The 25153-nt window shown below is 37.6% G+C and overlaps 1 protein-coding gene across 2 annotated transcripts; it reads right to left on the bottom strand.

The window, feature by feature from the left end:
* Positions 1-1971: 1971 nt before the first annotated feature.
* On the bottom strand, positions 1972-23239 carry RELL1 (RELT like 1). Of its 2 annotated transcripts, XR_003545592.2 has the most exons (8): positions 23083-23239; positions 14503-14742; positions 12698-12769; positions 11395-11452; positions 8575-8814; positions 7713-7915; positions 7120-7239; positions 1972-4456 (listed from the first exon to the last, which is right to left on the bottom strand). XR_003545592.2 is itself a non-coding variant. In XM_027746756.2 (7 exons), exons 1-6 carry the CDS (start codon positions 23168-23170, stop codon positions 7720-7722), a joined length of 894 nt encoding a protein of 297 aa, XP_027602557.1. In that variant the 5' UTR covers positions 23171-23238; the 3' UTR covers positions 1972-4456; positions 7713-7719. The 2 variants fall into 2 exon arrangements, 1 of the variants encoding a protein (XP_027602557.1); XM_027746756.2 differs by lacking the exon at positions 7120-7239 and having other exon boundaries at positions 23083-23238.
* Between the last annotated feature and the right edge of the window lie 1914 nt (positions 23240-25153).

The raw sequence follows: 25153 nt of genomic DNA, 5'->3' as shown, positions 1-25153 counted from the left end.
AGAAAAAAGTTAAATCTAAATCCATCTTTATCTGTCCAAGTCTTACATACTGTTCATTAATATTAGATAACCAAGGTTTAACCACTATGTTTTCTTGTTTACTCATTAGCAGTAGCATTACACACTTAGCAGGGAAAAGGAAAGAACAGGTCTAAAGTGCACAGAAACCCTAAATTAATAGACACAAATTGATTTACACTTCAGACTACATTTGGGGCACAGGTGGGAGTACTCAATAACCACTAAACATCCAGGAAACTTAATTCCTCAGAAGAGACATTCTCACATTCCAACCCAGTAGACACTTTCAGCACTACCAAACCATATGTCCTCCTCTCATCCAGAAAGGAATAATCTCATTAAAAGGCACTTTTTAACCCACATGATTTTGTACAAGCTCAATTCATTTGGGGGGAGGGGGGGGAACAAACAAGTAGAAAAGAAATTTATTGACGCTCTTTTCTCCTGTTGTTTCTTATCACACTTAGTGCCCATTTCCCTCTTCTGTGCCTTTCAGTTTGGTTCTGCTACACAGCCCTACAAGCAGTCTCACCTCTCTGGCAGGCTCAAAATGCTCCCCACTAAGTTGTACACACACACTCTTCAGGAATACTGGAGCCCAAGTTCATTCCTACAAACACTGCATAGCTGTAAAAACCATCTGCAGACTTGAAGGACACAAACACTTGTGCTTTAGCATTCCCCCAAAACGACACCAGCTGGCTGAAGTAACACTATCTTTCACCAAGCGACACACAACACACTTGTGAGTACAGGGACCATATATGGTACTGATTTTGTCAAAAAAAAAAACAAACTGGGAAACAGTTCAGAAATAAAATGGCAAGGAGAAACCAGGTACACTATGCTTGTCCAATGAGGTTGTTCTACAAAGAGATTCAGAAGCAAGAGAAATGCTTTAATCCTTACCATGTTTCAAAAACGCATTGCACATGGGCTCTGTGTTCCTCACCAGTAAAATCAGATTTTATTAAACATAGAAGTAGCTCCCTGGACTCTTTTCCTACAGCAGCATGAGGGAGAATCCTGAATTTTGGAATAGTTTTACTAAAAATATAAAGTGTCTCTACTGGGGGAAAAGTAACAGAAGTATTATCCATGTAAAAAACCCAAAATCCATCTGGAAAAAAATTCTTCGTGTTTCTTTTGACGACTTCTCTGTTTCAGTCCAGTTATAAGAGAATTTCTCAAACTTTAATAACAGCAATCCTTTTGTATTTCAGTATATGTACATATCTAATAAAAATTGTGTACTATACAGAATTCTTATGTAGGAAAAAAAGGAACAGTAAAAAAAAAATCCCTGAAAATGAGAATCAAAATGTGTTGAATTTCCAGAGCTGAAAACAGACCCTATGTGATACAGGTAGGAACAATGAAAAAAAATTAAGAAAACTCAAACCTGCAAACAGGATGGTACACTGATAATTACATCTCAGATAGCCATAACAACTTGCTTCAAGTCTCCTTCACTATTCATACAGCAAAACCCATTTTTAATGCCATTTACAGATCAGTCATCTGTGAGAACATAATGTAACAAATTAAGCACAGAAAGACACAGGCTGAGAGGAAACAACTGCAAGCACTTGCTGTCATTTGTGAATTTTCATTCCCTACCTTACAAAAAGAATTGAGAATAATGTTGCATATTTTTTAAAAACTTAATCTTAAATATAATAAAAAGTTAAAAGTCTTGATACTTTTAATCTGATTAGATACCAGCTTGGATTAAAGCATAGATTTCCTTCTTTTCCATATAAAAAATGGAACTAAAGTAATATTTGTCCTTTCTGAAGAAAATAAAACTGCTCTGAAGTACATCACACAATCACCTAACCTTACTACCTCCATAAACAAAAACTTAAGATGCAAAGAGATTGCATTGTACATTAAGATTGTGTTAAATTCCACGCAATGGATGCAGGCTTAAGGAAGTCACGAGCAAGCTTAAGAATCAATATTTTTTTATTTACTGCTTGGTAGTATAAAAGTTGTATATAAACTATTTTGTTAAAATACATTTGATATGCAAATTTAAGAAAGGCAAACTAATATAGCAATATCCATACCCCTATAAAATAGCAGTGTAGTGTTAAAGGCAGTGAAACAGGCACAGTTTCTAAATCCTCTCTTACTCAAGAAGCAATGCATAAATTCAATTCTTGAACATATCAGACCTGATAATACCTTAGTTAACCATTTTATACAGGTAAACATTTTACATATCCAACATCTTTCCATTCCCTTTATTCTACATATTTTCAATGGAATCAAAATAGAAACTATTTTATAATAAGTAAAAAAATACATATTTCTACTTAAACTTTGTTCCATCCTTTTGACAAATTTATTTGCAGTACTAACCCATCATGTATCAAAATATAGTATCAAAATAAATCACCCTTTTTTTAAAAAAAGTTTTTGGAACAGTCTGTAATTGTGTAATTCCTTTCTGAAAATTATTTGAAACTGCTTGGTTTTGCCCAATATTCCCTTTTCCCAGCAACATTTTATACTCATAGCTATCAATCTCTTGGAAACTGAAAGCTAACTACTATAATCAATACTAATTACATCTTCTAGAAATATTAGTTCTTCACACTAATAATCAAGTGAAGCTTAACGTATGCCTATAAGGTGAGCTTGGTGTTTATGTTGTACTTAAATACTGAAGAGATTTCATAAGCCAAGTTTAAATTAAGGGGAGCAGGGATACTGAACACTCAGGTTCCGGTCCTAGCCAAACGATTATTTTGGGTTCTCAAGGACAGACGATTATCTCTAAAAACATCAATTTAAAAAACAAAAACAAAACACACAAACACACATTATTTTCAAAGTTTTGGTGGGCAGTGGTGTGGTTTTTTGGCAAATATAACATCACTGAATAGGCCCGATCAATATCTTGGGGATACAAGTAAAAGGAAGACCATCAGCAGCACATGCTTTCACCAAGAGTGAAAAACTTAATGTTTCCTGACAGGACACAAGAGTATCTAATACACAAGCAAGATTAATTTTGTACACACTGACTGTTAACACTGTATGAATTGATGAAGAACACAATTCTCAGATATGAAGGAGAAACAGTGTAGAGCACTTGGATTAAAAAGATTGAAGGTATTAATTTAAAATAAATCAATTTCAAAAACATTCGCTGATTTTCATTGAGTTCATAAAGCAGATTAAGTTACAGTTCTCAGAATATAGTGCAATCTCTACTAAAATGCATTACATTAGAGCTTACATTCTTAGGCACTCAGAACAAATGTTATTTTTCAGTTTCTATTACATAGAAAAGTTTGCTAAGTATTATAGAGATTTCTCTCCCCAAAACAAGTAATAGGACAAAGCAGAGATCATAAGTAGATACAAAGAATTAACATCAAAATACCATGGTATTTTTAGTAGCAAGTCACACTTAAAATATGAAGGGAGTGACACTGGCTTAAGATTTTGGTGCCAATGAAAACAGCTACCCTCAGCCCAATAAAGTCACTCTGAAGCAATTTAGTATATACGCCATAAATTTTTAATGCCAAATATTCCATATCCTTATCTAAGGGTTGAAATATGCTGCCTTAGCTTAATAAGGAACCTGTGGGTAAAAACAACAACCAAAAAAAAGCAAAACTATTAGGTATTCTTCAAATACAAGTGAGTAGTTACAAGAAAATGGGAGAACAAAAGGCCTTGAAGAAAGTAATCTTCCCAAGAGCTCATCTAACTGCACAGGAAAATATGCTCTTCGGCCTATATTAAGTAGTAAGGGGAAGGTAAGGGGTGGGGGAAAACAACAATTTAATTTAACATCTGCATATAGCTGAACCACTCTGCTGTGAAATACCCTTCGCAGAGCTTGAGGGCTTATGTACTAAAGGCACAGATGCAGATTTGGCTGACATAATTATTTCCTTGTATGTTTTACTTGGCTCCTAGCAGTTAGATTAAAAGAATATTTTCATCCTTCAAAGCCTGGCTTTTATCCTCAGCAAACACTTGTCAATTCTGGAGTGGGTAGAACAGAAGAAGAAAAATCCAGAGGGAACACTGGGGTGAACACAGTTTATCCACGGGGTCATTGTATTCCTCTTAATATTGAGCTCACTAGAAATGTTTGTCTAAGTACAAAAAAAATTAAAGACTTCATAAGGCTTTTACCTTTCCTGTCCAAAAACCGGTATGTATGCTTTCTTTCCAAGACAAAGGCACTTGGTATGATGTCCACACAGCTCAACAGTATTCAAGTGTCTAAATCTGACTGATTTTACTGGTCAAAACCCATTAAGTGTTCAACCTTGCATGAATGCCATCACAGAACCTGTAAAATGCTGCAGTGCCATAAATACATTTCCTTAAATAGTATGCGCCTCCTGGGAGTTTTCAGTTTTCTCCAAAGTGCTCACAGACAAGCTTCTTCTAAAAGTTCCACCTGTAAGAGAAGAAAACAATTCTAAAAATAAACCTAAATAGCAAAATTAGTTTTAGGATGAACACATCAATTAAAAACCTAGCAGATGCTCTGAAGTGGAAAAAAAAAAAAGCCACAATCGCATGAAGTGGTTGCGGTGCATTCCACATTTAGCATGTGAAATCCTAAAGACAAACTAAAAATTCAGCTGGTTTTCTTGAAAAGAACAGACAAACACATGGACAAACTGACAAATCACACCACAGTGCAAAGCACTAGGAATGGAAAATGTTACCCAGCTTCAGCGTACCAGTGCTCGTTTACCCAGTACTTAAAATGGATGTGCAAGAGGTCAACTCAAAAGTTTTGACTTTAGCTATCAGCTCTGTATCTACTACTTCTTTTATGTGCCACTACGTATATTTTAAATAAACTTTACTGAAGAAATGGAGCCTGCTGAGAACATGGACCTTGGAGACATGGAGAAGACATGCTACAACTTCAAATGATGCAGCCAGCAATGCACAGGATAAGCTGAAACACTACAAAGGTCACTTCAGAACATGTCAGTTTAGGGGAAAAAAGCCCTGAACTTGAGAACAGTGAACATAAGCAACCAGCAATACTACATCACTGAGGGACTGCCCAACTCAGGAATTCCATCTCATGCAGGAACTCTCAGTAATAGTGGTTAAAATCAGCCACAAAGCACAAATCTACTGCCTCCGAATGACAGAATAAACCTTTTCTGGCAGCAGTTAAATACACATCTCTGTTTGCCTTCTTCCTCTGCATCTGAAGATTTGAGCCAAATTTCCCAGAACTATAAGCTTTTAATCAGACATTTATTGACTGGAGGCACAAAAGTCTTAAATGCTGCTTATCTGTTCAGTTTCAATAAATTAAGCTACAATAATTTATTGGAAGTCTGAAATAAGTAGTTTAAGTAAAGGTCTAACTAGTACCTGTTTACATGTGTACAGATTTTCATGACAGTGGACAAAAACTGATCTAGAACCGTGCTAGTAAACAGTATCAAAGCCTTTCAAGCAAGATGTTTATTTTTTTAGTACACATCAAAAAGGCCTGGCTAATTTCCCAGCTGATTTACAAAATAGCTCTATTGGACTGGAGAGACCATTAAAAGATTCTGCGGAGCCATTTCTCTGCTATTAGAACATTTGTTTTCAGAAGGGGCAAAACTTTAATCCTAAGGGAGGTTCTACAGTAAAAAGTTGCCATAGATGGACAATTTTTTTATAGCTTTACTATCGTATCTCTCTAGAGAACAACTTATTTTTAGATTAAAATAGTAATGGTAGAACTTTTAGGTAATTACAAGAAAAAGCTTTCTTATTTAGGAGAGGAAAGAACAAATTAGAAAGAAAACTGGACTGCAAAAAATTTTTAGAGTGATTTCAAAACATTTTTTTTCAATCAAAATGCACTGAAATTTTTCATATATGCCCCTTCCTTTCTATTTCTTATGTTTAAAGAGAAGATAACTAGCCTGCCTTCAATTAAAAACATCGTATTATAAACAATCTGATGATGTTACCATGAGACATCTAGAAAAGAAATAACAATAGTCATAGGAGCAATAAAACAATTAGCTGGGCACAGAAATGCCAATGCAGCCAGTGAAGGAAGAGGTTATCTTCTACTGCATTTAGCTAATACTGATTTTTAAAAAGGGAAGAAATAAAAAAGAAACCACACCAACATTAAAAAAAAACCTGAGCACAAGGACGTAATTCTGAATGAGAAACTAAGAGTAAAGTTTGCCTTTCACTGATATCTGTAGATTCTTCACAGATTACACAGAAACAATGAAACAGCAGCCACTAGGCAGCTATGACTTGCAAAAATTTGTTACAGAACAAAAATCAAAACACTGGTATTGAAAAGCATTTGTCCAGTCTGGTCTTACAAATGTCCAGCAATAAAGATGCAATAGCTTATTCCAACTTTTTAAGTTTTGAAACCTGAACTCCACCTCCTTGCAATTTAGCCTATTATCTTCTTAGCCACTGAGCAAATAAAACAATTTATTTCATTACCCTCCACAACTTTTAAATATTTGGAAGCATACCACAACTCCAAGTCTTTCTTCCTCTATCGCAATGGTTCAAAAAAACGATGTGACACAGCAGGCAGGCAAATACACTCTGATTAGTCTAACAGTCAAACTTGTGCTGCCAGCAAATGTTGGAAGAAGTAACCCCATTGCATACCAGCTCTCTACTTTAATCTCAAGATACTCGGGGGGGGTTGAGTCTTGTTACATATGTAAACAGGCCCAATTTCCTCTTGTGCATTTCCCTCTCCTATTTGAAGTTAGTTACCAAGAGTTTGAAACTGGACAGAGCTGACACAACATAATTTTATTCCTTTCTCTCAGCATACAGAACACTGTGCACTCTGTTCACTATCTTCAAGTCCAATACCTTTATTATGCCACCCCAGAACCTTTCTTCCTTAAGGGTCAAGTCTGAATTTGAATCACAGTGGTATAAAATCACTTTTCCCCTTCATATTATCAGTGAGTCATCAATTAGAAGCAAACCATATTCACTTACAGGGTTTTTTTCCCCCAACGTTCTGAACAGTTAAAAAAACTAACATAGTCAGGGTTGCATTCCAAAACCATGCCAGACATGTTTTTGACATGCTTAATAGGGTACCTCGAGCAATTCACTGAAATTTAATGACTCACAAGAAAACCCCAACCACCTGGCTCAGTTAGATCCCTGCGATACAGGCAGTTTCATGTCTCCATTGTTATTAGTCAAAGCTCCATTGATCTATCAGAGAAGTATCCAGTAAGCAACCATCTCAAATAATCACACAGTACAAAGCAGCAAGCACAGGGAAGAAGCACCGTAGTTATTTGAGTGATACAACTGTCGGTAGCACTTGTTTGGGTAATAAGCACATTGATACTAAATCTGAGCCATTGTTTATTGCCAAAAATTAATATGCAAATGTTTTATTTTGTGCACTAGTGATGTCGCCTCCACAAAGAAGTTTTTCTTTCAACATCTACTCTAATTAAAAGGTCTGAAAAAAACAATTAGGTAAGAACTTGGTGGGTAAATAAGCTTTTACCAAGTTATCATTAACTGAGCGATCAAATATAAATTTTGCAGGCTTGTGTAGAGAGTTTTGTCATTGAAAGATGAGTTTTCAAACGGAACTGATACATTTTCAACTTTACTGATTACTTCACGTATTTCACAACATAATGCTTTCGATACGAGTTCCAAATATTTGATACCTGCAGTTTACTCTGAGCTTCTCCTCTCTGAGTTTCTCCTCTCCTGCATTTCCTGTTTCACTGGCGTGGCAGGTGCTTCGCTCACTTCTTGTTTCGCAGGCGTGGCAGGCATATCACCATTGACACTCTCCACGCCAGTAACAGACATCAAGCTCTTCCGTTCTTTGGAATTTGATTTGTGCTCCACTTTTGTGACTCGAAATCTTAAGGAAACAAAAGAAAGATTGAGTTTTATTTCCCCAGAGATTAGTTAGGTCATTCTCAGAACCGGTTGTATGAGAAGGAACAAATTTCCAGGTCTCAAGAACTAGACATCAGAGCAGACACCCACACAGACCCTGCTTCACTTCAGAGCAATCTTCCTTCCTATTATTACCTACATGTCTTTCTAATACTCACTACTGCTGAATCACACTTTCTCAGGAAATTTTGTTTTAAAGCAGAATCCACAGATTGCATCCTACTTCTTAGAACAGTAATTTTCAAAGAGAACTACAACAGAAGTTAGAAATTAAAAATAACAAGGAGAATGAAGTGGCTTCTATAGCTCACACTTACTTGAGAAATATCAATTTCAGAAACAGAGGAATTTATTATGCGTGCAATCCTTGTTTCTTTTTAGCCTGTACCAACTGAGCAATAGCACTGGATTTATACCCACAGTAAATCTCCATCTTTTTACCTAGTTCTTAAAAAATCACATTTATTTCTTCCAGAAATAATTTCAGTCTAATGTTAACAGGAGTATGAAAAAAAAAATCACTGATGCTATAAACAGAGTTGAATCAATGGATATCTGATCCAACACTGGTCACTGTAGCATTCCTAAGAAAAGTATACAGCAAAATGATCTAAGGCTTACCTTCCCACAGAAAGGACTGTAACTTCTCCAATACGACTTCTTCTGTTCTCTTTAGATTTGTGAGCTGGCTTTATAAGGTGCCATCGTTTGTGACTACAACGAGTACAAACATCCTTTTCTACCACTCCTCCAACAGTATGGAAGTGATGGGCTTTGCAGTTGTGCTTGAACGGAACAGCACCGGGTGACAAAGGAGTCCCTGGACTCATTGGACTCTCAGGAGAGGTAGGAGATAAAGGGCTATAAGAAAATGTATAAAGGAAATTTAATGTTTACTATAAAATCCAGTTTCTTAAAAATGAAAAAAAAAGATAAGATATAACCTTCAGTTAGGTTTAGTGAATAGCTAGATTTTCAGGGATCATTTATTTGTGAGAATGTGTGGTTTAAGATTCCCTCTGACACCATATTTTTGCAGTCAAAATCACTTCCAGAAATTAATTCATCAGCAGTCATGTGATTACAGTAACTAACACAAAAGGCAAGGAAATGAAGAGAAAAAAAAAATCAGCCTAAAATAGAAAAGAACAAGTTACATGAACTTATACTGATGAAGACATCCAATAAGCTGATTACATTCACACTTGGAGAAATATGGAAAGTATTTCAGAATTGTTACAGTATCTCAAAGAACTCCCAGAAGAAAAGCATAGTCCCATAATGAAAAAAGGCAAAACTAAAATGTCTATGACAAAAAGAAATGAACTTATCATCTAGTTTCAGGGGAAAAAAATAAAATTTGAGTACCTAGAAAGAAAGAAAAAGCAATACAACCACCAAAAGGCATTTGAGAATATCTAATCAAATAAATATAATTTTATTCTAAACCAGAAAAACAGCACAGATTGAAACCAGATGTACTTTTTTGAACTTCAGCATCCATTTTGACACTGTCATGCAACACATTCTCCTAAAGCAAACCAGAGCTCACGAAAGGTGAAGTAACTGTAGAGTAAGGTAGCACACCTTGTAAAAAAAAAAAACACAAACTAAAAAGACATACAGAAAGTTATGTATCGATAGTTAGTATGAAACTGGAAAGACATACAGAGTGTGGTTATTCTGGTCCTCATGATATTCAGTGTTTTAAATAGTTCACTGGGTAATAGAATAGAAGAATAGCTAAAGTACCCACAGACTTCAGATCACCCACAGTAACTGTAGAGGACAAGATAAGAAATTACGATGGTCAGAGGAGAGTGTGAAAGACACTCACATGTTCAGAAATCTTACTAAAAATACTGGATGAGTTGCAGTAAGGACAACACAATTTTCAGTGTTTTAGCAGAAAACCTTTACACAAACCCAGATGAAAAAGCAACTGGGCAGATGATCACTTCAGAAAAAGATAATCATGAGCTGAACATGAATCATGAACATGGTCTTACTTAAGGACAAACTTCACAGTGGAAATAACAGGAGTATAACCTGTGAACCTAAAGTTACATTACTCAGCATTAATCATGACACAGCTGATACTACTATGCAGGTTTAGGAATGTTATTTCAAGAAAAATACTAACAAACTGAAGAGACTCCAAAGGAGAACAGAAAGAACAAATTAAAGAAGTAAAACATGCTGTAGAAGACTGGAGTTACTTGGATGCCTATTTTCCAAATAAAAATATTGACAGCAGACATTTAATGGTCTTCAAATAAACAAGAAAATGCTATTAAGAAAAATAAAATCTGTTCAGTATCAGAAGCAAAGACAGGAACTAATGGTTTCAAGTGGCAGAAGTGCAGATTTTACTCAGCCATTATTACTCTATAATTAGAAATTATTTTATAGTGCACTGAACTTAGGTACACTGTGGATTTGCACTTGATTACAAAAGCTTTAGGAGTATCTGTCAAATTCTGTAAGAGCAAACAATTTTTCCCTCCCCCTTACTTTTCGTATTTTAATTCACCACTGAAACTATAGTCAAAAACTCCCAAAATAACATTAAACATGCCAAAGCAAAATATTCAAACAAATATTCCTACTGCACCACAGAAGCTTAAAAATAATTCTTATACTTGAGAAGAAATCCTTTTATAAGTTCAATTTTTTTTTCTTCAATAACCAAGACTCTCACCATTAGAACAGGTGATTAATGGTTGCATACTCAACTTTGTTTTGCTAAAACTATATACTCCCACTTCTTTTATAGGTGACACAATACTACTTGGACTTCCATCTTCTCTGCCTTGAATATGAACACAGGGTTACAAATGAAGAGGATTTAAAGTAGTAGTAGATGCAGTTAAAGGTACTTATGTACAGATACAAGTACTCTTACACATATGATGCATCTACAAATACTTTGACACATATGATGCATCTGTAAGGCTGAACTACTTTCTCTACATAATTATCTAAATAGGAGTGCAGTGAAAAAATGTAAGAGATAGGTCAGCCAATGTATATTCCCACAATTACAAAGAAAAAAGTAAACCAGGAGACACAGAATGAGATGTCTATTTTAAGTTGACATCCACACAAACTAAATAAGTGCTGCCTCTTCAAGTCAGAGTAGCTTTGGACTAAGCCACCTTCTAAGTAACTTCAGTCTGAAGCAAACCAGTAATCTTTAGCTCAACAAGAAGTAAAACCGTATCGCACACCTCGAACACATACCCAGAAGTGCCAGTCACCAATCTAGGGCATATACTAAAATTTAGGGAGTCAGACACCACAGAAAATCTAAGTACTATTCTCTTAGCTGGTAGCTCAAGCAAGCAATGTAGTCTTAAAAGTGTTTGTGAAACAAAATCCTTTGAAAGGGTATGTTTTCAGTTGCCTCAGGAAACATGCATTAGAATGACAAGTAATTACCTTTCAGGTTCAAAGACACTGCTATCTGCTACCATGGCCTTTAACACATCAGCATTTGCTGCAATGAGAATAAACAGAACTCTTCAAAAGTGAACGGCTCTAACTTCAGAAAAAAGAAAAAGCAAAATTTAAGTTCCTCAGAGAAATTTCATCTAAAAGAAAGATGACTGCATTATGTACATCTCCAAAAAGGCATAAGAGAAAATTACAGGAAAAAAATGTTAATATAATGCTACAAGAATTTCTTAACATAAGCTACTAAAATTACAGTTCAAAGCTCCACCCCAATACAAGCCATATAACGTAGCTGTCTGCACAGAACTCTCAAACAAGATCTCTGAATCACCTCACATGTTTAAAGCAACTTCAGATTAAGAACACCAGTTTAAGTGAGCCCTACAAAATGCAAATTAATTATCATCCAAGCACTATCAATTGCTCACATATTCTCAAACACACACAAATTACCTAATCCCAATCTCAAAGAAAAATACACAAGCTCAAAGCCCTAACAGTTAAAAAAAATATTTAAAAAATTAAACAAACAAACAAAAAAACCCACAAACAACAAAACCCCAAAAGCCCCACACACAGACCCAAAAATACCACTTTTCCAGAGGACTAGTCTTCATTCAGAAGTAACTCAAAGCCAGTTCAATGCTTAGAACTCTGATTTATACAAAATTAAAAGGCTAAAGCTTCTTGTACTATAAAAACATGCAGTCTCCTAAAAGTTACTTCTATTGGACAAATACATTCTGAACTAACCAAGTATTCCATGGGGTGCTTAGCTATGATTTTATTTGTTCAGTCATAACTTTATCCTTTACTTTGCACACACAGAGCATGAAGACGCCATTAGTGTTAGTACACGCTATTGTCTCACTTATGCACAAACCTTTCATCAGACAAGAGCTGCAAAAATCACTTCAAGACAAAAAGTTTAATCTAGTCAAAACACAGAAGTTCCCACAGGCTTTAAACACTGACACTAAGAAAGCAACTTTGAGCTTTTACTTCACAAACAAAGCAAAAGGTTGAAGCAAAGAAAAAAAAAAAAATCAAATACCCAAACAGTTAAAGTATGAGGGAACGCATGACCTTATCTTACCATACAAAATAATTCTGGGGTAAGCGAAAAACTTTCCATTGAAGTTTTGCCTTGTGAAGGCAATTTCGAAGAGCTAAGCATGAACAAATCACTTATTAAATGAAAACACACACTTCAGATTATCTGAAAAAAACATATTTGTTACAGAATACTATCACAAAGGCTGATAACTTCAATGTCCCAATACTATACCTTCATTTTTCATGATGTAGTTAACTATTTGTCCCACAGTGTCACTATTTTCATGTATAGTTTCATTCATTTCTGTGCAAAGAAATAAATATGTTGTCAGTATCTTGGGTTTCTGAATAAAGAACTGAATTGTTTTAAAACAAAATTTTAAAAAAGCCACAACAAAACCAAACACACCAGAAGAAACTACATTAAAAAACAAAAAGACAAGATCTATTGTCACAATAGAGGAAAAGCTTAATAAGACTTTTCAGTCCTTATTCAGGAAAAAATATGAACACAAGTTTACGGTCTATACATCAGCTCTAAGAAATTCAGCTAAGAATTAAATAAACGCAGTATTTTCACAAGCATATGCCTAAACTCCTTCTGTAGCTACTAAGCAGGAGACAAAAAAGAGAGCAGTATTTCTAATCCTAATATTAGGGAGAAAAAACCAAAACAAAACAGATCATTTAACTGTCTCAAGTCACTATTTTAAAACAGGTATTATTGTCTTCTAATATGACAAGAATTCAATTTAAGTTTTTCACCACATCTGCAAGGACATAACAACTGATTACTTTAATGAAAAAAAAATCTGAAAACTTTTGGAATAGAAAGCACCCATTAACAGTACTGAAAGCTTCCACAGAGTAACTTCCAAAGGCTGAAAAAGATCAGTGGGACAACTAGAACAGCCAAGAGGCAACACTATGCCCTTCCCTAATAATTGTTATAAAGCTTTATTAAAGGATTGAGGCAAGTTTGACAGGCAAGACCCTAAATTTTTCACTGCATAGTAAATGAGTAAATCTCTGTACCCATGCTTCATCTTAACACCTGCAACTCCGCAATGTAACTTAGAAACAGCTACTTCCCAAAACTGAGATGTAGGTGATGTCCCCCTTTCACTACTCTATGCCTTCCCTTGCTGTTAACACTCAGGTGAACTGACAGAGCAGACAGTTCCACTCACTCCTCACATGCCCCAGGCAGTAAATGCTTAAGAACACAGCAACACATCATTACTGCACCACATGGCTCTACCCTCACCACAGAGCCACTGTAATTTACATTCATTATGAACCTACTGAAAGAAATTAGTTGAAAGAAACGAAGAGGCCCAGAGTATTTACAAGTGACTTGGCTCTTGTTTTTACTTAGCCAAATGCTATACTGGGTTACTATATCTCTTCCCAAGTGATAATGCCCTTTTATTTTCCCCAAGTAAGAACAGATGAGAACAAGGAACCATAAAAACGAGGGTACAAACAAACATTAGGACAAAAATAAAGGTATCTTTAAGAAAAAATTACAAGAAGCACATTCCATTAAAACAGAATGCAGCCATTCAGTCCAAAGGCTTGGTTTTATAAAGAGAAGGGGAGACGACCATGACAGCACAAGAGGTGCAAATTAAGATTGCTAAACATAAAACTAAGATTTTAGGCTTTAAATGGCAGCCTTTTGCTACTCCTCACATAGAACTATGTAAACTAATACTTTGTTGTAAACAGCATGTAGAATGCAAAATGTTATCTGGTGACTCCAACTGCACTGTGGAGTTGCAAACAAATATACTGATAATTTGATCCCTCTGTAAGCTCTTAACTGATGTTAAAGGACTTGCATGGGAAATTGGAACACTGCTAGTTTTGATTGGCAAAGATCAAAACCCAACTGGCATACAGTAATAAAGATATTTTTCTTAATATTGCTTTGATGTCAAATATAGACAGTGAAATGACAGAAATCTCACAATAAATTATTTCATAGCAGTAGCAATGTACAGAAATAGGAACTTGTTTATTAGACTTGATTACCTATTTTTTCATCAAGTTTTTCTTCTTCTACTTCTTCAGCCTCCGTTGTACAACGATAACCTTTTTTCTTAAGGACATGGCAGATAAGGATCCCCAAAAGACCCATGATGAAGAAAACAGGAACCAAAGCAAAGGCAATATACTCTAGGTGTTCAGTCTTGCCATCATTGCCATCAGTTTTAGTTGTCAAAGTAGTTGTCTGTAAATCATGGATTGGCAAAACCTGGGGAGCCTCTCCATCTATGTAAACAAATAAACAGTTATCACTATAGACCGTAAATCACTTGAAAGCATTTAGCAAATTACAAGCACGTCCAAATCCCCACAGTGTCTATGCCATGTACCTTCTGTGATGACGTGGACAACACATACTCTACTGGCTGAGAACTTACACCTGTAGCAGTAGAAAGTCCCTCTTCAACAAGCAATTGCAAATGTCTAACATACATTAAAGAAATATCGTGGGTTTTCTCTAACGGTGAAGAACCAACACTATTCTAGCCTGAGAGGCTTGTAATCTCAAATAGAGGGCTTGCATATTTCACAGAAGAATAACACTACCATTGTTCCTAATTCACATCAGCAAGGAAAATGCCATACCATTCCTCCAGTCCTAAGTTCATAAAAAATTGACAACAAAATGTGGATCCTTCCCTAATATGTGAGTAAATACAGGATCTAGTATTGACCCTTGCAAAGGAAAAGTATCAGGTGTGAGAGATACAACCTTAATTTTTTTTCTTGACAGTGGGATTTCCCAAAAGAAAGAACATTTACCCTCAACTGCATAAGGTGAGCTCATTCTTTGCTTGTCTGAGATTTGGAAACCATTTTATATTTAAAATTGAAACAGGATGTGAAAGAGAATTATTTTTGTGTGCAAAGAATTTAAGTTACAGCACAGTCACACACTAACTGTATATTCATAATTAAGCATTTTTGCTTCAATTAAGCTCTGAATTTCACAGTTGTATATTCCACATTATAAACTGGGATTTTTTAACTACCAGAAGTATAGAATATTTACAGTAGAAGGGACCTCTGAAGTGCACCAGTCCAAATGCTGCTAAAAGCAGCACTGATTAGATCAGGTTGCTCAGGTAAGCTCCATCTGAATTACGAATGTTCCATATTTCTGGGCAAAATGTTTCAGCATTTGCCCACTTTTATGGTCGTTATACACAAATAAATTTAAAAAATCATGGCAGGAGGGGTTGGGACTAGATGATCTTTAAGGTCCCTTCCAACCCTTAGCATTCTATGATTCTATTAAAAAAATACTAAAGTTCTACATAATTATTTTTAAATCATCAACCTGAAACCCCATCAGCTTGACACAGCCACTGAAAACATACACCATCGCCATCCTCTGAAAGAGCAAACTATTAGAAACCACTCAGTTTGAGATTCCCAGCCTACCTAATATATAACACATGTAAATGCTTGCATGTTAATAACCATGGTTTGAGTTTCTTTGTTTTCTGTTTCTTTTTCTTCCTACATAATCTGTTTTATGATTTAGTACAACTGCTTGTAGACACATAAAACGCCAATAAAAAAACCATATCAGCTACAATCTCATCTGCAGTCAACAGGTGATGACAATCTACATAAATCCTCAAGGAATAGATGCAATATATGCAAGTTAAAAGGAGAACTGTGCCTATATTGGCACTTTTTTTCCTGACAGAATAATATTGAAAACCTCATAATTTATCAACCAAATACTCTGTAGCACAGATTAGTCAGCTAACTGGGTTAAGATTTACAGAGTTTTTGAACTAGGCAGGAAAACATACCTAACCTTTTTTTCATTTAAAAACACATTAAATTAACATGGATACTTCACCATACCGGTTTATATACATAAGCGTACAGGCCTTTTCTTTCGTTGCCTTTAGATACCTTAAAATCCAACTCTCCCAGTAAAATTCAACAAGAAACAAATAACTTTGCAAGGCATTTTGCTTGTTACTAGTAGAGCATTAAATCAATAGCAGTTCTATAAAACCACATCATTTATACAAAGTCCATAAACTGTTTGATGCCATTCATTTTTTGTTCAGAGATGTAAAAATTCACCAAAGGCAAACCAAAATATCCTAGAAGAAACTAACCAGCTGAATCAAATATTTGGTGCACCAAATATTTGGTGCTTACAAGCAGAGCAAAGCGCTCAGTTCTCATTATCAAATACCCTACACAGCCTGCCCTAAAAAACTTTAGACATTATGCAAAGCCAAGCCTTGCCTATCTAAATGAGCAATATATATGCTAGGTATTGAAGTTGAATATTGCCTGTCCTTACTTATTCTTTACCTAGGAAGTAAAATATAAAGACAGTCAACCTCAAACAAGACTTTTAAACTGGTTCTAATCAGTGTTACTCTGACACAAAGGCAAGTATTCTTGAACAGTATTTTAGCAACTGTTCAAGAAAATTTTACAGCACCTTTAGGAAACAGAACTTAGGAGGAAAAAGTTAGCACATTAATGAAAAGATATTTCATCCTTCATTAAATTGTAACTTTTACATGGCCTAGGCATATTACTAACATCCTAGTTAAATACCATATTCCCTCCATATTAGTAAAATAACGTCTGACCCCAAAAATATGCCAAGACTACAATGTCTTCAAGGCTGGGAGAAGAATGAAGCTAGAGCAGACCATAAGCAAAGGTAATACTATGTAACAAACCTTTCCCCCTCGAGGTTTTATGAGCTCACAGAAAAGAGAGCTGGGAGCACCTTAGAGAGGTCATTCTACTTCATCCTGCTGTCAAAAAGTGGGATTAACCTAGACAATTTACCTGCCAAGCCTGGCTAAAGATCCTGCAAAGGTAACAACTCACCCTCCACACCTATTGTCTTTTTCAATGCAAATGGAGGGTCAGAACAACTCATCCTTTAGTACCTACTACCACAATCTCAGACTCTGCTTGCACTGAGGTGCAGAATTATTCTTCCCTTGGTTTTAACTGCATGTACTTCAAAAGACTTCATACTTGGCACAATCACTTGGACCTCTCCAATATGAGCCACAGTTATCTCGAAGCTTTAAATTTTTATTAATATGGACAATTCTCGAACTTTTCAAAAAGCACACGAGAAATTTCTAGAAATATTTAATGCTAATCTTATCTTGCTTGAAAACCTACTCAGATTCTTGAAAAATAAATCCTTTTAATAACAAAGATCAAAACTGTTTAGATCTTATATAAGCAACATACAACGAATCATTAAAATAATGCACTGTATTTTTCTAACTGCTCTATACTAAATCTAAGCATAATCTACATCCAGCTGATTACTTCAAGCACATCCCACTTGTTTTTGTATTGTTTAATTTACAGAAAGTGGCCCATAAACAATGATGTAATCTTCTCTCTGCTCTACTGATAAAGAATCCTATTCGGTTACTCTGGATTTTGCTCATTATGCCCATGTCCTTTATATCTTATGGCATGCCTTTTAAAGAGCTTTGTTTACATTTTATGAATTTGATTTCTCTAGCAATCTACCTGCTAAAAATAAGTACATATATATATTCGCTATTTTCTTCTCCATGAAGTTCAAGGAGTTACAGGATCATATTCTCTGCTCTCAGGCATGAAAATGAAACATAGCTATCAATCTCACAGTGTACAGAAACAAACTATTGTTGGTCTTAACATTAATTAATATTTAAAGAAATTAAATATGATCATGTATAACCTATTTAAGTACAAGACAAATGAAATATTCAGATATTGCACATGATCTGCTCAAACATCTCAGCTAAGCATAGCTGGAAAACATGCCTCGGTAGCAACATCAGTTTATGCGTTTCTCTCCCTCCTCACCACTAACATGCCAGTCCTCACATCTGCAGGAAAAGAGCAGTCACTTAAGGTTCAAAATAATTAGACAGGATATGGCTTCCATGGGTGGGTTTTGATTCTTTTTTTTTGGGGTTTTCTGGCGATTTTTTTTTCCTTTTTCTTTCTTCCATACCTGGATCACCTCTAGTTCAATTCACCATGCAGACCTACACACTGTTAGAAGGGCATCACCAAAGCACCGATGAAGCTGGCAATGCCACAGGCAGGAATGGTCAGGCAGCCTGTAAGCCCAGCTCCCCTGCAAGGAAAAGGCATCTGATGATCATATTTAGTGCTTCATCCTCTCCTGGCTCTAAAGGAAGTATATTCTAAACTCCATTAAACTCTAGTACTAGACACTTCTTACCTCCAGGCCAGACATCTAAGGCAGATGGATCATGGAATGATTTGGATTGGAAAGGACTTTAAAGACTATGTAGTCCAAACTCCCCTGCCATTAGCTGGGACACCTTCACTAGATCAGGATGCTCAATCTGGATGTGTTCTTTGATTTATAGCATTCATTTTAAGTATCATTTAAAATAAAACTTTTTTTCATTTTAAATTACCTTTAAGTTCAGGCATAAAAATAAAAACCCCCTGTTTATTCGCTCAATTTCCTAAATACACACTAAATACCTCACTCTCGGGAATTTAAGAGAACTAACTTTATTTCTAAAAACTTAATTTGAGTTTTAGTGAAATTAATTAAATACCAGCTTATATTTCTTGGTATTTTAGGCATGGTAGATATTTTCTTAAAAGAAGAAAGTTCTAAATCAGCTAAAGACTTTCATTCAGTACATTCAACTTATTCAGAGATATAGTAAACCACCCTAACTAGAGCTGCAGAAGAGGTTTCCACTATCAAAGCTGAATTTAATTTTTTAGATTTTTAATTCAAGTGCTTAGCAGTGAAATCATCTAGGCAATTCATTTACTCTGATGGTAATCATGTACTTATTTAATACAGGTTTTTAGTTATTTTACCAATAATAAACTGAATAAGAACAGTTTGATGCAACTTCAAATTAAATACACTTTTTACAAGTTATCTGATTTAAACAGTATTTATCTGTTGTGAATACTACAGTCAAATTGCTTTTGCAAAACTAAGCAGATGAAATAACAAGGAATTTCAATCACAAGTCAAAATATACCACTGCCCAAAACACACACATACAAAAATATTCAGGAAACATTTGGGCTTCTCTGCCTTATTAGTAAGGCGGTAGCTACAGAAGAGAGCAGACAAACTAGAAAAGTCAGTAAAGACAACAGGTTGAAAAATACTTATTTTCTAGAAGAAAAAACTCTTAAGTGAAGAAAACCTATTGCCTACCACTTGCTTTGTCTATTGTTCAAGGAAATTGTACTTCAGGGAATATGCATAAACTCAGTAACAAAGGAAAACCACCTATCATCGAAGAAGAACATTCAACAAGTTTGTGAATTCCGCTCAACTTCTAGCTTCCTTGTAGTAATCAGAACCTACAACCATAAGTGAAATAAGCAGGAAACATGGTGACAAAAAGGAAGCCACATGATGAAAGAACATACTGACAACTAATAACAGCACTGCCAACTGCCTTAGGGGTTAAGCAAGGTTGATTAAGAATTGCTGTTAAGAACAGACTTCAAAACCTTCATTAGATTTGTCAAAAGCAGTATTTCAAGAAAAGGAGCAGAAGGATCAACCATGTTTCTTTAGAGCACATTCCAAATGCACCTACTTTGTGAATGCTGATAGTAAGACATACACAGCAAGTCTCAGGGAGGACCCACCAGCAGCATCCTTGCTACCCAACACTGTGCTCATGACCACAAGCCAGCAAGTTTTTCATAGTACCTCAGGCTTGCTACACGTCCTTACATTAGAGACAGTCTTTGGCTCACTGAAGTCATTACAATAATTATGACTGAGGGCAAATTTTGCAGTGGGTCTGGAAGGAGAGCGTTCTACTCTGAAAGGCAAGTCTCTGCCCTGACAAGTTCTTTACTAATCCCAATTTTTTCTGAATTACACACCCTATCAAGACACTTCCAGTGAATTGTCTGCAAAAAGTTTTAGGCAGTCTTCTCTGAAACCCTGGAGGTGGGGGTTCAGAGAGGAGAAACCTGCTATGAAAGGACAGCTCCTTTTCACAGCAAACAAACTACAGCTAAAAGCATTACTGTATAATTCACATAACTCTCAACTATTTTAAAGCATTGCAATTTCTACACTGCCACATAGAGCTTGTTAGGAACTAAAAGGGAAGACCAAACCTAATAAATCATCTTGTCAGTCATCCAGCCAGTCCAAACAGTCACACCATGAAGGCATCTGATACTATTCAGAATTCAATGAGAAAAAAAATAAATTAAGAATAACTAGAGAAGTTCTGTCCTGTTCAGAAAGGGAAAAACTGAAATATTAAGGGAAGTAACAGAGATTCAGTCCATTCTTTGTGAGGCACAATATGTGGTTGATAATGCTGCACAAACATATACAGAAACAAAAAGCTCACGTTCACTATTTACCAGTGCTAAAATTGCAGTGCATATGGTGTAATTGCTTCGATGACAACTTGAGCAGCACATAGCTCCTACTGCAAAAACACATAGCTCCTACTGCAAAAATGCTTTGCATTTCCACTTGTTGGAAAACTTTTCCTCAAATTTCAATTTTAAAATAAAACACACACTGCAAACAGCCACCATGTGCATTTAATAAAGCACACTTCACCAGTTTGGCTGTTAAAAAAATAAGTACAATCCTTCCTGGACACATCAGATACTTAAAACTATTGCATATCACAGATAAATTTACAAGTGCAATCAGCATCTAGTGAGCAGCATTAAATCAATGCTACCAAGCACATTATATCAATGCATTTACACAAGCTAACAACGCTCACTAGTTTATAGGAGTCAAAAATCAATTTTAACCAAAAACAGTATATCTCTTGTGTAAAGAGATATACTGTGATCTTGTGATACAGCAGACACATTGACAGCAAGCCGCGTGTCAAACTCAGAGGAAGAACAAAATTCTTTCACACGTTTCACATTTCTTGCTATTCTTGTCAACTTTTAGCTTGCAGAAGTTGATTCTATTCATCTAGATATACCAGACTAAATTGCTGCTATCATTATTAAATCCTACGAAGGCACATCGCATACTAACAGTCCTCCAGCGTAACTGCCTTCAAGCTCAATAGAGCAATCCTGAGTATAAACACTTGTAGAAAGTCAATATAAGCCTATGAATACACAACCTTTGGTTTACTAAAACAGCTGTTAACGCTCTCTTCAAAATGCCAGTAGTAGGCAAACTGCATAATCCCAACATGTAGAAACATGCAGTAATATTCTGAAGTAACAACCACCAAAGGACAAATTTTTTATCTGTTAAAAAAAAAAAGAGAGTAATGATCAAGAAGAGAAGAAAAATCCACAACTCCTCTCCTGCTCTTGCCTCTGCACACAAAACCTAAAAACCAAAAAAGAATTAGGGCCTCAGGTAGCACTAGCTACCAGTCAACACATCTGAAATTTAAGATGCCTAGTGGTACTTATTTCTTTCCACTCTCCCAAAGAGAAGGATGGACTGGATGATAAGCCTTCCATTCCTCTTGTTTTCAGAAAACAAACAGCAGGTGGTAGATACCTCAAACCTTTCTGTCCAACCTGGCCTGCACCAAGAAATATATAGATGTACAAAAAGCACAGAAAAAGTAGAAACTAGAAACAGTTATTATCTAATTTTTTGCTAGTAGGTATGGCCATCTTAACTCTTTCTATTAAGTTTAAAGTTTACTCTGAAACAAGCTGGTACACTTACCCACCAGATAAAAATGACCATCAATTTTTAACATAAGTGTTTGAGAAGCACAGACAATGCACAAAAAAGCACTTCAGACTACACAGGTAACAAATTCAGTTTCACTTATACATTATTAGTACCATAACAGTTGGGGTTAGACATAAACAAAAAAAATGTAATTTTGAGCTAACTTCTGCTGACCGTCTGTGTGCAAGGGCTCTTTGGAGTTCTCAAGGGTGACAGTCAACTTAACTTCTAAAACCCAAACGCTAAGCCAAGTTTAAACTCAAGAGAGAGGCTGAAGTAGAAACAATTCTTTAATGCACTTCTATCTTAAGAGACATCCAATTCTGGAATAAAAAAATCAACTTCGGAGGAGTCGCCAGCCTCGAGTTTGTACAGTTTATTACAGTCTTTTCTTTCTATTTTACCCCGCAACTCGTGGCCACAACTACTCAATCCACAGGCCGGGGCTGTCGCGACACTAAGAGTCCTGTGATCGCGGAGGGCACTCGCAGCCCGCCCGAGCGGGACACGGGAGCGCCCGCCCCGAGAGCCCCGCGGACAAGCGGGAGAAACCTCAGCCGCTGTCACCGCGGAGGCTCAGCCCCCTCCCTGCCCGGGCTGCCGAGGGCCAGGGCGGAGGGCACCGTACCCGGCCGTGCCGCTCAGCCGCGAAGGATCCGAATGCCGGGGATCCCCCCGTAACCCGCCCCGGCCCCGGCCGTGAGAGCGGGGAGGCTCCCGGCAGAAGCAGCGGGGTCAGCCGAGGCACCCGAGCGGCAGCAGAGCTGCCGCTGCCCAGCGAGGTCACAGCCCTCGCAGAGGCTCAGGGGCTGCCGGCGGGGAGCGAGGGGGTCCCGGGCTGAAGCTTGCCCCCGCGGAGAAGGACCGAGGCCGCAGCGACCCACCGAGAGCGGAGCTGCCGCCCAGCCAGGCAGCCGTGGAGCCCAACGATGGCGCAGTCGGCGGAACCCCGCCGGTCACTGCCGGAGCCATTCCCGGCGCCTCGCCCGCGCTGCTCCGCGCTGGCAGCGGCGTCGCTGCCGCCGCCCCGCCTGGCGCGGCCCAACCCGGCCCAGCGCCGCCGGGCGCGCCCTGCCCGCACTGCGCCTGCGCGGGGCCGCCGACCCGGTCCGGGGCGGTGCTGCCCCGCAACGCCCGCCCTGCGGGCTCGGGGGCGATTGGTGCGGGCGGGTCGGCCCGGCCCGGCCTTGGGGAACGGGGCAAGCCGTGCTTACACACAGCAGCAGAGGTTACGCCGAGGTCGCCCCCCGCCCTCAGGAGCAGTTTAATATTGCAGCTCCCAGACGTGGTTTCTTGAGCCCGGCCCCTCAACCCTGCGGTATCAACGCTGGGGCGCAGCGAGGGGGCGAGATGGGTGCGGAGCATCGTGTCCTAAAGGAGATGACTCCTTGACACTCCTGCTTTGCGTTTGTCGTTTGCTGCAAAGCAGCTGGGGTGCAGTGCCACCCTCAGGGGCTGCCCGTGGGGGAGCCTCTCACCCAGGCAGGTTTGGGGGTGTCTCCCTTGACAACAGTGGGTTTCAGCTGTGGCCAGGCAAGGCTCCTCTGTCACTGGCCCCCCTGTGGCTGTGCTCACCGTGCGGGACCTTCCTCGCTGCCACGGCATAGCAGGGCTCAGGGCTGAGGAGATACGGCTGAGGACAATCGCTCTTCACCGGAGCCCCCCGACACCCGCATGGGGCCGGTTTGTTATCAGAGCTGCACTGGAGCTGCTTACTGTAAGGGCAGAGCAGTGCACCTGCCCTGAGGGGCCACAGGTCCTGTGGAAGTCGTTGCCACCGCGGCAGCATTCACGCAAGTGTTCAGAAACAATTCTGGTGACCCAAAATGTGACCCTGCATTCACAGTCCCTTAGTGCACAGGGACGTTGCTCCTGCTTACCTCATCTTCACAGCTGAACTCCAATTTAGATCTATAGTCTGGTAAACTGGCTCCCATGCTTAGACCTTGGCCCACTTTGTATTTCAGCAACTGCAGCTGGACTTTTCTACTGACATAGCAGGAAACAAAAGCCATATCCTTGTATCAAGGCACAGGCAATTATAGCTTAGAGTTTAAATGCTATAAGTTATTTTAATCTAAATAATTTATTTAGTTAGTTTTACTCATGTTAAATACCCAAGGAAAAAAACCCCACGCATTTAAGAAACAATATTGCAGTGATTATAAATTCAGGTACGTTACTGAATGTTTTTTTCACATGGCACCAACGTTGTGTGCAGAAATACCCTTACTGGCCCCTGACTACACCTATCCACAAGTAGATACCAGACTGCCAATTTCTTGTTTGGGACAATCACCCTATCTCACATTTCATCCCCCCCTATCCCCCAGTCTTCTAGTAAAGAAAATATGCAGAAAATTAGGTTCTCAAAAATAGTATGTCAGTAGCATTTATGCACTTGACAAAGATAAAGCACTCAGGAAATAACCTTTTCCTCTGTGCTTGACTGTCAGCTCTATTCATGGCACAAACTGTAGCCACTATCTATTATACAATAATTTTTTCAGACATACACATATTAAAAGATTATGATGATTCAGTATCTGAGATAAACGTGGACAAGCAAAAAGTAAAAATGCTTTTGGGCATTTGGTCTTTTATAGTTTTGCGCACAAGGGAAAAAGACTTTTACAGAGAATAAGCATTTTCTGAGTCTAGTGACAGAGCACTATTAATTGTTTAGATACTTGTTCACATTTCCATTTGTAGGATCTATTAATACTATGATTTTACAGTTGTTTTCACAATTCAAAGGTGAGTCCTGATGGGAGCAAATTCTGCAACACTTTAGCTGCGCTTTTGGCTAATCAGCAGTGTCCAAGTAGAAAAGGTAGTACAGCAATCCTGAGAATAGATTATGCAAGCCATTAGAAACAGTTTTGAATAGGTAATGAAACGTTAAAGCCCAATTAAAAACAAAACCAACAACAACAACTATAACAAAAAACCCAC

The sequence above is a fragment of the Pipra filicauda genome, unplaced genomic scaffold, assembly GCF_003945595.2.
Source record: "Pipra filicauda isolate LSUMZ 115617 unplaced genomic scaffold, ASM394559v2 scaffold38_size3968069_pilon, whole genome shotgun sequence".
Lineage (NCBI taxonomy): Eukaryota > Metazoa > Chordata > Aves > Passeriformes > Pipridae > Pipra > Pipra filicauda.
The sequence above is the reverse complement of the archived record's forward strand: the minus strand, read 5'-3'. Positions and strand labels throughout refer to the sequence as shown.